The 13,893-nt window shown below is 30.0% G+C and overlaps 1 protein-coding gene across 1 annotated transcript in view; it reads right to left on the bottom strand.

The window, feature by feature from the left end:
- Ppcs (phosphopantothenoylcysteine synthetase) overlaps nucleotides 1-13,893 on the bottom strand; it is a 90,827-nt gene that overhangs the window by 5,298 nt on the left and 71,636 nt on the right. Inside the window, exons 4-5 of the mRNA XM_075292585.1 lie at nucleotides 10,770-10,955; nucleotides 1,302-1,439 (exon numbers count right to left, since the gene is read on the bottom strand). Of these exons, the coding sequence (XP_075148700.1) occupies nucleotides 1,302-1,439; nucleotides 10,770-10,955 (324 nt within the window). The remainder of the gene's footprint in view (nucleotides 1-1,301; nucleotides 1,440-10,769; nucleotides 10,956-13,893) is intronic.

Below are 13,893 nucleotides of genomic sequence, written 5' to 3'. Positions count from 1 at the left end.
CTGGATTTCGCGAAGGAGCACGAGAACAAAGATGCTTTGTTTTAAAGCAATGTCTTATTTACAGACTAGAGCAAATTCAATGTTTTTGGCTCAGGTGGCAAACCGATTGTGTGGAGGGGGCCAAATCAGGAGTTACGTTAAACAAACCTTAAACCGACCGCAGCAGGACCTGGATCATTGCATTTTATATTTGATGGAGTTATGGACCAAAATATATATTTAGATATCCTCAAGCAAAATATTCCCCATTGTGTTCGGAAACTGGGACTTAGTGAGGGCTGGTACTTCTATCAAGATAATGATCCGAAACATAAAGCCTATAAAGTTCGATCATGGCTTTTATATAATATCCCCCACGTAATGGAAACACCACCACAAAGCCCAGATATAAACCCAATTGAAAATTTATGGGATTATCTCAACAGGAAAATGTGGTGTCCATAAAGCTGACTTAAAAAGAATTTTGGGGGAAGAGTGGAACAAAATACCTCCACAATATTGCAAGAAGTTGGTGCAATCTATTCCGAAAAGATTAAAAATGGTAAAAAGTAGCAAAGGGGTGCATACAAATAACATATTAAAGAACCGAAAATATGGATCCAATTTGAATTTTTTTGAGATGTCCGAGTTTGACTTGTGCGACCATTTTGAACTACATAAAGTTTTTTCCATATATTTCACTTTTGAATTGATGAATTTGAATTTTGTTTTCTGTTTTTAAAAGCTTAATAAAATTACACTTAAAACGTTAATAAAACTTTTTTGTTCTATTTAAACTTTTGTTAATATTCTAGCAAAAATAAAAATTTTACAAGTGTCCGAGTGTGGCTTGCACTGACTGTATTTGCTATTGCCTGCATTCGATAAATAAAATTTTTGATTAGATATGCCAATGTATATTGGGCTTGAAAAGCATGCCAAAAATGTAAGAACCTAAATCCTGCCGCTGGTAAAATAAAATTATGGAAATATTATTCACAAAATTTACATGACTACATGTTAAGGTGAAAAGTCAATTATAGCGGCATATTTTTGACATTTTGTTATGATGCCCTTTAGCATTTTTCACTTTTATTTATTTTATATGAATTTGATTTTAATTTTAGCCAAAACGAATACAACAAAAACCAAGCGGAAGAACAACAATATATCTTCCTTCTATTTCATAGTATAAATAAATGCACGTGGACTATATATGTACACTTGCAGTCTGACATATGCATTGGACGTAGGTGACAACGAGTGAGTGAATGAATGAGTTTTGACGTGTTTTAATTCTAGTGATAGTGGAGGATACTTACTACATCAGCAACAATTGGTTCCTCGATTTCAAGGCCTTGCAGTGCTTGTTCTCTACTTAAATGTACTTCGTAGGAGGATGTTGGCGTTACGAAAACCACACGATGTTTACGTGTTTGCAAAATATTTGCTATAACCAACTGCAACAAAGAAAGTAAAACAAAAAATTACAAATACAATAACAATAACAATAAAAACTATAAGGAAAAAGTTTTTAGTTTCATAAAAGAAAACAACAACAGCAACATTTTATAAGAGATATCAACAAGGAGAGACGAATAAACTAAAAAAACAGGATATGAGATACATGTCTGTAATGAGTGTCATAAATACGAGAAAAGTAAAAGTAAGTAAGTTTGTTGTCATGTAGAATAATCTTGAGAGGGTGTTGGAGTGGCTTTTCCAACACCGAAACAAAGGCATTGTATACAAAGAAAGTTGGTGTCAAAGTATTTTCAGTGAGGACCAAGCAAATCCTTTGGAGACCAGAGTAGATACAGTATATACTAAGGATACACTACATTGAAAATCGAATAACCGACTCTTTGTCAGTAAAATGAAAAGTTCATGACTATTTCTTTGTAATCGCTCTAATTCGACTCAGACCAATATTTGACAAAAATCGAGTAAACATAAAATTTCGACGAACTACCAAAAATTCTAATTCTAAAAAAATTCGACGAAATTTTCTATGAAAATAAACTTTCGACGAAATCTTCTATTAAAATAAAATTTTGAAAAAATTGTCTATTGAAATAAAATTTTGACAAAAATTTTTAATTAAAATAAATTTTCGACGAAATTTTCCATGAAAATAAAATACCGACAAAATCTATTAAAATAAAATTTCGGTGAAATTTTCTATTAATATAAAATTTCGACGAAATTTTCTATAAATACAAATTGGACGAATTTTTCTATTAAAATAAAATTTCGACAAAATTTTCTATCAAAATAAAATTTTGACGAAAGTTTCTATTAAAATAAACGTTCGACGAAAATTTGCTATTAAATTAAATTTCGACGAAATTTTTCATGAAAAAAAAAACATTCAACGAAGTCTTTTTTTTAAATAAAATTTCAAAGAAGTTTTCTATTAAAATAAAATTAAAAAAAAAAATCTATTAAAATAAAATTTTATTTTAATATTTTTTAAAATAAAATGAAATTTTCTATTAATATAAAATTTCGACGAAATTTTCTATACAATTTGGACGAATTTGTCTATTAAAATAAAATTTTGACAACATTTTCCATTCATATAAAATGTTGACAACATTTTTTTATTAAAATTTGCTATTAAATTAAATTTCGACGAAATTTTTCATGAAAATAAAATTTCAACGAAATCTTCTTTTAAAATAAATTTTCAAAGAATTTTTCTATAAAAATAAAATTAAAAAAAAAAAATTATATTAAAATAAAATTTTATTTTTTTAAATAAAATTTTATATTAATATTTTTTAAAATAAAATTGCGTTGAAATTTTCTATTAATATAAAATTTCGACGAAATTTTCTATTAATATAAAATTTCGACGAAATTTTCTATAAATACAATTTGGACGAATTTGTCTATTAAAATAAAATTTCGACAAAATTATCTATCAAAATAAAGTCTTGACGAAATTTTCTATTAAAATAAAATTTTGAAAAAATTTTCCATTTATATAAAATGTTGACATTTTTTTATTAAATTAAATTTCGACGAAATTTTTCATGAAAATAAAATTTTAACGAAATCTTCTTTTAAAATAATATTTCAAAGAATTTTTCTATTAAAATAAAATTAAAAAAAAAATCTATTAAAATAAAATTTTATTTTTCAAAATAAAATTTTAATATTTTTTAAAATAAAATTTCGGTGAAATTTTCTATTAATATAAAATTTTAAAATAATTAATAAATAAAATTTGTCTATTAAAATAAAATTTCGACAAAATTTTCTATCAAAATAAAATTTTGACGAAATTTTCTATTAAAATAAAATTTTGACAAAATTTTCCATTTATATAAAATGTTGACAACATATTTCTATTAAAATAAACGTTCGACGAAAATTTGCTATTAAATTAAATTTCGACGAAATTTTTCATGAAAATAAATTTTTAACGAAATCTTATTTTAAAATAATATTTCAAAGAATTTTTCTATTAAAATAATATTTATAAAATTTCGGAGAAATTTTCTATAAATACAATTTGGACGAATTTGTCTATTAAAATAAAATTTCGACAAAATTTTCTATCAAAATAAAATTTTGACGAAATTAAAAAAAAAATTCTATTAAAATAAAATATCGACAAAATTTTCTATTAAAATAAATGCTTGACAAAATTTTCTATGTAAATAAAATTTCCGTGAAAGTTTCTTTAAAAATAAAATTTTCTAATAAAATTCTCAATTAAAATACAATTTTGACCAAATTTTCAATTAAAATAAAGTTTTGTCAATTTTTTTATTGAAATAAAATTTCCCCAAAATTTTCTATTAAAATAAAATTTTAACGAAATTTTCTCCCAAATTTTCGACTAAATTTTCTATAAATAAAAAAATTTCGACGAAACCTTTTATTAGAATACCATTTCGATGAAATTTTCTATGAAAATATAATTTCGACGAAATTTTCTAATAAAATAAAATTTCATTCGTTTTGTTTTCTTATTGTTGGTTTATTTTTCAATCATAATTGTTGTTTTTGATTTCAGTTTAAAACCATGGATTAACTAAACTACAAGTGCAGCTTAACCAATAGAGGAAAAGTAGCTTGTCAAGTTTATTTGGGCAAAGCCCTATAGACTGCAAGATGGTTGTATGGACAGCTGATTCGGAATTACTATCAAACAATTATCATAATAAATTCGGTTAATTCACTCTAACCAAAGTGAACTACACTTGAACCTCCCGAGGTTTTTGATAGCCGGCTTTGTCTAAACAAAGTTGCAAGCATTAAGCTGAAATCAAAAACAACAATAAAATAAAATTTCGAAAAAATTTTCAATGAAAATAAAATTTCGACGAATGAATAAAATTGTCCATTCATTTAAAATGTTGACAAAATTTTGTATTAAAATAAGCATTCGACAAAAATTTTCTATTAAACTAAATTTCAATGGAAAATCCATGGAAATAAAATTTCGACGAAATCTTCTTTAAAAAAAATCGATGAAATTTTCTATCAAACTAAAATTTTTAAAATATTTTCTATAAATAAAATTTCGACGAAGTTTTCTATCAAAATAAAATTTCGACAAAATTTTCTATCAAAATAAAGTTTTGACGAAATTTTCTATTAAAATAAAATTTTGAAAAAATTTTCCACTTATATAAAATGTTGACAACATTTTTTTCTTAAATTAAATTTCGACGAAATTTTTCATGAAAATAAAATTTTAACGAAATCTTTTAAAATAATATTTCAAAGAATTTTTCTATTAAAATAAAATTAAAAAAAAAATTCTATTGAAATAAAATTTTAATATTTTTTAAAATAATATTTCGGTGAAATTTTCTATTAATATAAAATTTCGGAGAAATTTTCTATAAATACAATTTGGACGAATTTGTCTATTAAAATAAAATTTCGACAAAATTTTCTATCAAAATAAAATTTTGACGAAATTTTCTATTAAAATAAAATTTTGACAAAATTTTCCATTTATATAAAATGTTGACAACATATTTCTATTAAAATAAACGTTCGACGAAAATTTGCTATTAAATTAAATTTCGACGAAATTTTTCATGAAAATAAATTTTTAACGAAATCTTCTTTTAAAATAAAATTTCAAAGAATTTTTCTATTAAAATAAAATTTAAAAAAAAATGTTCTATTAAAATAAAATTTCGACAAAATTTTCTCCCAAATTTTCGACTAAATTTTCTATAAATAAAAAAATTTCGACGAAATCTTTTATTAGAATTCCATGTTGTTACTCCCATTTTTAAGTCACTTCATTTAATTATAAGGACAATACGACTTCATTGATAATTTTATCGACTTTTGAACAGGGAAAAAACTTTATATTAGAGAAATGCGTCTTCTATGCCAAACAAAATTTGCATTCGTATTTTAACGACATGAAATCTTTGGCCTCACGACAATATTTTTTTCAGTGTGTTCAAAAATTTTAAGCAACTAGATCTTTCTTGTCACAGTACGAAATAAGCATAGTTACATTCATTTGCAGTTTCACATCTAACAAAGTAAGTTGTTGTTTGTAAAACTATTCAAGTGGACGAGTGATGAAAAGTGTTTGTGTTTTAGAAGTGTCCAATGCAAATACTTTTGCTGGTTGACATTTATTTTCACATAAGGATGAGAGAGAAGGATTTTGTAGATATGATTGCGAAACATATCATCAGAAACATTAGACTGGTTCAAGAAACAAATTAATTTTATTATGGAAACTAAAGTCAGTTAAGACTTTTCCACAAAGTGATTATTATAGAAATTACAATCAAATTTGACATTTTGATAAATAATTATAAAATAATTTTTTGAAATTAAAATTATTGACAGGGATAGATGTTATTAAATGGTGCTTCCATGTCCATAAACAAAGAAAATAATTAAATTTCACCATCAAAAGTCGTTTCCATAAACATTTAATTATATAACAAATTTCGAATGTTGTGCTCTTTCCAAAAATGCCATCTAAAAAAATTCTAATTTACTGCATAGGAAATAAAATTACTTTCAAATTAAATAAATATACATAAACGCTCCAGGGGGCATGTCTTGTGAAAATGTAAATCTTAATAAAACCAGTCATATTCAGAGCACCAGACTGCTCACTCGTTCTATCTCGCTTTTCCCTATCTACTATACACAACAGTAGACTTTGTTAGGAAACTGTCAGTGTAGAATTTTGTTGCAATATCCTGTTTTGTTTATCTGTAGAACACGAGTAAACAAACGTGTAGAGAGTGTCATTGTATTTGTTTAACAATTTCATTTCATTAAAACACTTGTCATTTTCAGTCGGTGATAACAACAGGATGGTAGATACTAAAATAAGAGATGTGTTAAACATTTAAAAGCAAGCAAGTGAAGAATTGAAAACAAAACAATAGAATAGCATCGAAATAAGATTGTGATAATCTGAATTTCATACTAAAAATAAATAAAAATAAAATAATAGAAAATTTCGTTATTTTGTTTTAATAAATGCTTTCGTCGAACATTTAATTTTATCAAAATTTTAGAACAATTTGTCACAAATTTAGAATATTTTGTGCCAATTTTATTTCAATAAAACATTTTGTGCAAATTTTATTTTAATAGAAAATTTTTATTGGAAATTTTGATTTTATTCGATCTTTCTTTTATTCAATAGAAAATAATTATTCAAGCTTGAGATCGTTTTTTGTAACAGGTTGGCTGATAAGTCCCCGGTCTGACACATAGATGGCGTCGCTAGTATTAAATGCATATTATTTTTATATAGTACTAACCTTCAAATGATTCGTGTCAAAATTTCATGTCTGTAAGACAATTAGTTTGTGAGATAGAGCGTCTTTTGTGAAGCAACTTTTGTTATTGTGAAAAAATGGAAAAAAGAGGAATTTCGTGTTTTGATAAAATACTGCTTTCTGAAGTGAAAAAATACGGTGGAAGCAAAAACATGGCTTGATAATGAGTTTCCGGACTCTGACCCAGGGAAATCAAAAATAATTGATTGGTATGCAAAATTCAAGCGTGGTGAAATGAACACGGAGGACGGTGACCACCACCGAAAGATGTGGTTACCGACGAAAAAACCCACAAAATGATTTTGAATGACCGTAAAATGAAGTTGATCGAGATAGCAGAGGCCTTAAAGATATCAGAGGAACGTGTTGGTCATATCATTCATCAATATTTGGATATGCGGAAGCTCTGTGCAAAATGGGTGCCGCGCGAGCTCACATTTGACCAAAAACAACAACGTGTTGATGATTCTGAGCGGTGTTTGCAGCTGTTAACTCGTAATAATCCCGAGTTTTTCCGTCAATATGTGACAATGGATGAAACATGGCTTCATCACTACACTCCTGAGTCCAATCGACAGTCGGCTGAGTGGACAGCGACCGGTGAACCCTCTCCGAAGCGTGGAAAGACTCAAAAGTCCGCTGGCAAAGTAATGGCCTCTGTTGTTTGGGATGCGCATGGAATAATTTTTATCGATTATCTTGAGAAGGGAAAAACCATCAACAGTGACTATTATATGGCGTTATTGGAGCATTTGAATCTCGAAATCGCGGCAAAACGGACCCATATGAAGAAGAAAAAAGTGTTGTTCCACTTTTTTCTTCTTCATACCGTGCCACAAGTCATTGAGAACGATGGCAAAAATTCATGATTTGGGCTTCGAATCCCCACCCACCGTATTCTCCAGATCTGGCCCCCAGCGAATTTTTCTTGTTCTCAGACCTCAAAAGGATACTCGCAGGGAAAAAATTTAGCTGCAATGAAGAGGTGATGGCCGAAACTGAGGCCTATTTTGAGGCAAAACCGAAGGAGTACTACCAAACTGGTATCAAAAAATTGGAAGGTCGTTATAATCGTTGTATAGCTCTTGAAGGGCACTATGCTGAATAATAAAAACGAATTTTGACAAAAAAAATGTGTTTTTCTTTGTTAGACCGGGGACTTATCAGCCAACCTGTTATGTATTGGTTTCTTTATTCTTCAATATTTCGCAATTACATTGAATTGCTTCATCAGGAGTAGAACTACAATAAAAATGATTTGATAATTTTACTCATGACATGCAAATTATTTATCAAAAAATTGTTTTTATAATTACAAGTAATTATAGTGGTTACTATTGATTTTAGTTTACAATTTTTTTCTTAACTCGTACTTTAATTCGTTGATTTTAGCCAATGTTAAAACACTCATACAAAGGTATGTGAACAGAGGCACTCCCCAAGGAGGAGTTCTATCACCTCTTCTTTGGAATGCTGCTATAAACAACCTTCTGGTTTCCCTAGAAAAAGAAAGGATAAAAGTGGTGGCGTACGCAGATGATGTGGCTCTAGCAGTCAGGGGAAATTCCCATCCACAATCAGAGATATTATTCAGAGGGCCCTCCGGATGACTGAGAAATGGGCGAAAAAGAATGGTCTTGGGGTAAATCCTGTAAAGACGGAACTAGTCATGTACTGCAAAGATCGCAAAACTCCCACGGTTAGGCCCATTTCCTTAGGGGGTATTGAAATTCCCTTTGGTGAAAGTGCAAAATAACTTGGCGTTATTTTGGACAGGAAGCTGAACTTTAAGCTTAATATTGAAGAAAGGGCGAGAAAAGCAACGGTAGCTTTGTACTCATGCAAAAAGGCAATAGGAAAAAAGTGGGGACTAAAACCAAAAATTGTGCATTGGCTATACACGGCAGTGGTTAGACCTATAATGCTATATGGTGTTGTAGTCTGGTGGCCGGCACTTCACCAGCCGACAAGTTTAGACAAAGTTCAGCGTATGGCGTGCTTGTGTATCTCAGGCGCATTCAGCAAGACAGGAACAAATTCCCTTAATGTCATGCTGCATCTATTGCCTTTAGACATTTTGGCCAAACAGTGAGCTGCAACAACGGCTGTGCGGTTGCGCGAGCCATCGCTGTGGTCGGAAAAAAGTTACGGTCACAGTTCGGTCCTCAAAATAATGCCAGATGTGCCTAACGTTGTGGATTACACTTTGGCGAGTGCACTTTTCGACAAAAAGTTTGAGACTCTAATCCCCAACAGTGAGGCGTGGTGCACACAGACCCCGGGGAATAAAGGATATATAGATTTCTACACTGATGGCTTCAAATTGGATGGACAATTGGGTTTCGGAGTATATTCTAATAATCTGGAACTTCGAATAGCGAAAAGATTACCTAATCACTGTAGTGTTTTTTGAGGCTGAAATATTAGCAATACGAGAGTTGAGAGGCGAATTGGCTGAGAAGTAATGTTCGAAAAAATGTGGGCATTAATATATACTCAGACAGTCAACCTGCAATAAAATCTTTGGACTCTGTGTTCATCAACTCGAAAACGGCCATCGGCTGCCGCAAATCTCTCAATGACATGGCTGAGCAGTACAATATTCACCTAATATGGGTGCCAGGCCATAGGAACATACCGGGGAACTGCGAAGCGGATGAGTTGGCAAGGCTAGGGACTACCTTACATATTCCAGGGGAACTAGAATCTGTTGGTATGCCCCTGGCTACCTGCAAGCTCATGCTGCGTGAGAAGGCTGTTATGATGACAAATGTTCGATGGGAGAATTGCAAGGGCTGTAACGACACCAAGCAAATATGGCCCCATTTAAACTTAAACCGCACACTAGATATGCTAGTGTTCTCGAGACGTCAGATATCACTCCTGATATCTGCTATAACGGGTCGCTGCCTGATAGGCGATTTTGCAAAAACTATAGGCGCGAAGTATAATGACTATTGTATGAGCTGTCATGATGCGGAGGAAAAGGAATCAATTAAACACCTCTTGTGTGAGTATCCTCCTGCATTTTGTGTAAAGCGCAAGCAACTTTTAGAAGCATATAGCTTCAGATTACTGGCGGATCTGGAAAACGTTAACTCAAGCAGTCTGCTAATGATTTTGGACCAATCTGGTTGGTTCAACAAAGAAAAATAATCAAGAAGGTTCAGCGGTTAAAACTAGAAGTGCCCATATGTAATAGGTACTTTTAGTTAATGTGGATATTTTATTTTTTTTCTATGTTCTACTTAATTCGGAATAAAACTGATTTTTTTTAATTTTTTAAAAATTTTAAAAATCAATTTTCGACTATGCAAATGCCCGTTTTTCTGTCATTAAACATAACATCAGATATCTCTTCTATAAACACTCTCAAATATAAAAATTTCGCGTAAGGAAATTTTCGTGGAAAATTTTTTTTATAGAAAATTTCGTATAGGAAAAGTTTTTATAGAATATTTGGTGTATGAAAAGTTTTTAAAGAAAATTTTTTTTTGTGTAGAGAAATGTTTTATTGAAAATTTTTTTGTAGGGAGAATTTGTATTGGAAATTTATTGTAGGGAAGTTTTCATACAATACTTCGAGGGAGGGAATTTTCAATTTCGGGCAGAAAAATTTAATAGAAAATTCCGTTGAGAGAAATTGTCATAGAAAATATAGAATTTTTATGGCGTTAAAAAATCCATTTATCGATTTTGGTTAGTTAATCAATTTGGTTTGGGAAAAAGGCATATTTTTCCCAAAAACTTTCTACACTGAAAAAATCCATTACCAATGGCTTTTCAATTAAATCTTTACAAAAAAAAATTAATCAATAAAATTTAAATTATTAATTGTCATCATTAAGTGTTCTTATGATTTTCATGATTGAAGCAATTTCAATTCAAAATTAATTGGATAAATTACCTAATTTCGTAAATAAAGAAAACACATTTTTTTTCTGTGTGTACTTTTCTTTCTTTTTTCAATTTGGAAAAATATTATATTAGGCTTACCTTGTGCTTATATTTACTCAAACTATCACGAGCTTTGGCAATCAAAAGATTCTCATCAGTTTCCAATTTAAAGGATACAACAAAAGCCTGCGGCACCCAGAGGCTGACCAAAGGTGCCAACATTTTTGGCACTAATTGCAAAGAGATTGTAGGAGCTCCTTCACCCGATTGCATTTTATGGGTAGGCTAAAAAAAACGAAACAAACATAGGATAGAATGTTTAATACAAAAAATAAAAAAAAAATTATTTCAAAAATATTATATAAGAAATATATATAAAATATTTGTATATTTTTTATATATATTGCGTGTCAAAAAATTTCTAGACAAACTTGCTAGGAGGTCCGACAGGAATGTAAAGTAACTGCTATGGACTGAATAGTCTAAGTGAGCCTGAAATTTTATCGGGCCGCCACTTTAACCTAACATAACCTAACTGCTAGGTCATATATGCATGAAGCTAGAGAGGAAAATCCCGTGCTGAAGATTTCATGGGCGTGGCTATACTCAAACAAAAAAATTTACTTGGATCCAAAGATTTCGACCTTCCCCCTTAAGGATTTTGGTATTAATTTCAAGCCAGTAGCTTCTTTAAAATAAAGACATTTTAAGCGAGGTATGTGGATCAATAAAATTAATATTATGATAGAGATTTCATTTTTCCAATTATTATTCCTTTTTTTCCGGTATATTAATAAAGATATTTACGTACAAAAAATGATGGTTTAAAATTTTAAATTATAACATGCACTTCAAAGTAAAAAATGTTTTCTTAATTCCAAAAAAAAACTATAAACCAAAGATAATAAATCCTCAAAATAAGTCTTAGACTATATGTGAAGCGTTTTTATCTTAAATCAAAAGATTCAATATTTCAGTTAATTTATAGTTTAATTCGTCGTGGGGAAGGTATCCGTTTACATTTGGAATACTTTTGAATATACCGTGTCGGGCATTCCCAAGAGAATTTAAAAAGAATTGTTACACTTTCTTTACTAAAGTTTTTGCATAATTTCGTATGTCTTTGAATTAAGACAGATTGTCCTTTATTGAAAGAAACTGATCCTAGACAAAAAGAAGTAATCTTTAAATTATCTCGTATTTTTCAATCGTCAAAAGAGGAAAATCATTTAAATCAAGCATTTTGTATCCTTGATTTGAAACTATTTTAATACACTGCATGGCATTTGCCACAATTTAGTATTGAACAAAAATTCCATATTAACGCTTTACTTTAAGCAGCTTACCCCTTAGAAAATTTTCTTCTCTTTTTGGCTCTAACCAACATTTATAAAAGCTTATTCTTTATACTTTTTCATCATCGAAACTAAATAACTATAAACTATATAACAAGCAAACAAAGAGAGAAACCGTGCAAATTATTTTGCATATCGACCAAAATGTAGAAGGAAAAGTGGCTGGATACCCTCTCCTTGTCCGTTGGGCGCCAATATACAACCATTAACATAAGCCATAAGCATGATTACGAAAAGCTTCGAAGAAAATCACAAAAAAAGAAAAACAAAGCAATTAAAACAGCAAGAAAACCCCAACAATAGTGAAGAGGATTTTCTCCAAACCCTCTTCATATAGCCTGCCAACCAACGCTCACCCTCTGACAAAGAATTTCATGCATATTTCTTTCTTTAGCGGTTTTCAGTTTAACCAACAGTAAAAGTGCAAGCCATAAACAAACCACAACATTCACTGATGCACTCGACCAATTTAGTTCATGTTCTACCACTAGACGCCTGCAACCCACTGTGCCATGTGCAATACCACAAATTATTCGAAGCATTCACATCTCTGTGTAGGTGTATGAGATGTTCGTGTGTGTTTGTATGAGTGATATTGTTTTATTCGTTCACGAGAATTATGTTTGTTATGTTTATTTTATGCATGTTTTCCCACAATTCCACATGAAGCATGTAAACATTTAAGTGACATTAAGTGTATCGGGTTTTTGTTTTGCAATATTAAATTTAATGAAATTTTTTCGAAAAACCACACATTTTGATGGTACGATGGTTTGTGGTAATCCTTTATTGACAATGGTAGAAAAAGAGTTTTTTTTCTCACAAAGTTTTTAAAAATAGTAATAAATTGTGTCAATGTGAAAAACTTCATGTAAGGAAATTTTCATAGCAAATTTCGTGAAAAAAAATTAAAGAATATTTCGTGATTTCGTGTAAGGAAATTTTTATATAGTACTTCGTGGGAGGGATTTTTCCTAGCACGTTTCGTGGAAAGAAAATTTTCATAGCAAATTTTAAGAAGGAATATTTTAAAAGAAAATTTCGTGGAAGGGAATTTTCATAGAAAATTACATGTAAGGAAATTTTCATAGAAAATTTCGTGGAAGGGAATTTTCATAGAAATTTTCATGGAAGGGAAAGTTTGATAGAAGGAAATTTTCATCAAAATTTTTGTGGAAGGAATTTTTCATACAAAACTTCGTGGAATAAAATTGTCATAGAAAATTTCTTAAATGGAATTTTTTCATTGAAAATTGCGTGAAGGGAAATTTTCATAAAAAGTTTTGTGAAGGATAGTTTTCTTAAAAAAACAAGTAAGGAAAGTCTAAAGTCGGACGGGACCGACTATATTATACCCTGCACCACTTTGTAGATCTAAATTTTCGATACCATATCACATCCGTCAAATGTGTTGGGTTGGGTGCTATATATAAAGGTTTGTCCCAAATACATACATTTAAATATCACTCGATTTGGACAGAATTTGATAGACTTTTACAAAATCGGACGGGACCGACTATATTATACCCTGCACCACTTTGTAGATCTAAATTTTCGATACCATATCACATCCGCCAAATGTGTTGGGTTGGGTGCTATATATAAAGGTTTGTCCCAAATACATACATTTAAATATCACTCGATTTGGACAGAATTTGATAGACTTTTACAAAATCTATAGACTCTAAATTTAAGTTGGTCAATGCACTAGGGTGGAACACAATTTTAGTAAAAACCAAGTAAGGAAAGTCTAAAGTCGGGCGGGGCCGACTATATTATACCCTGCACCACTTTGTAGATCTAAATTTTCGATACCATATCACATCCGTCAAATGTGTTGGGCGCTGAATATATAGAGGTTTGTCCCA

This window comes from Haematobia irritans, chromosome 1 (assembly GCF_050003625.1).
Source record: "Haematobia irritans isolate KBUSLIRL chromosome 1, ASM5000362v1, whole genome shotgun sequence".
NCBI lineage: Eukaryota > Metazoa > Arthropoda > Insecta > Diptera > Muscidae > Haematobia > Haematobia irritans.
This window is presented reverse-complemented; position numbering and strand designations above follow the sequence as displayed.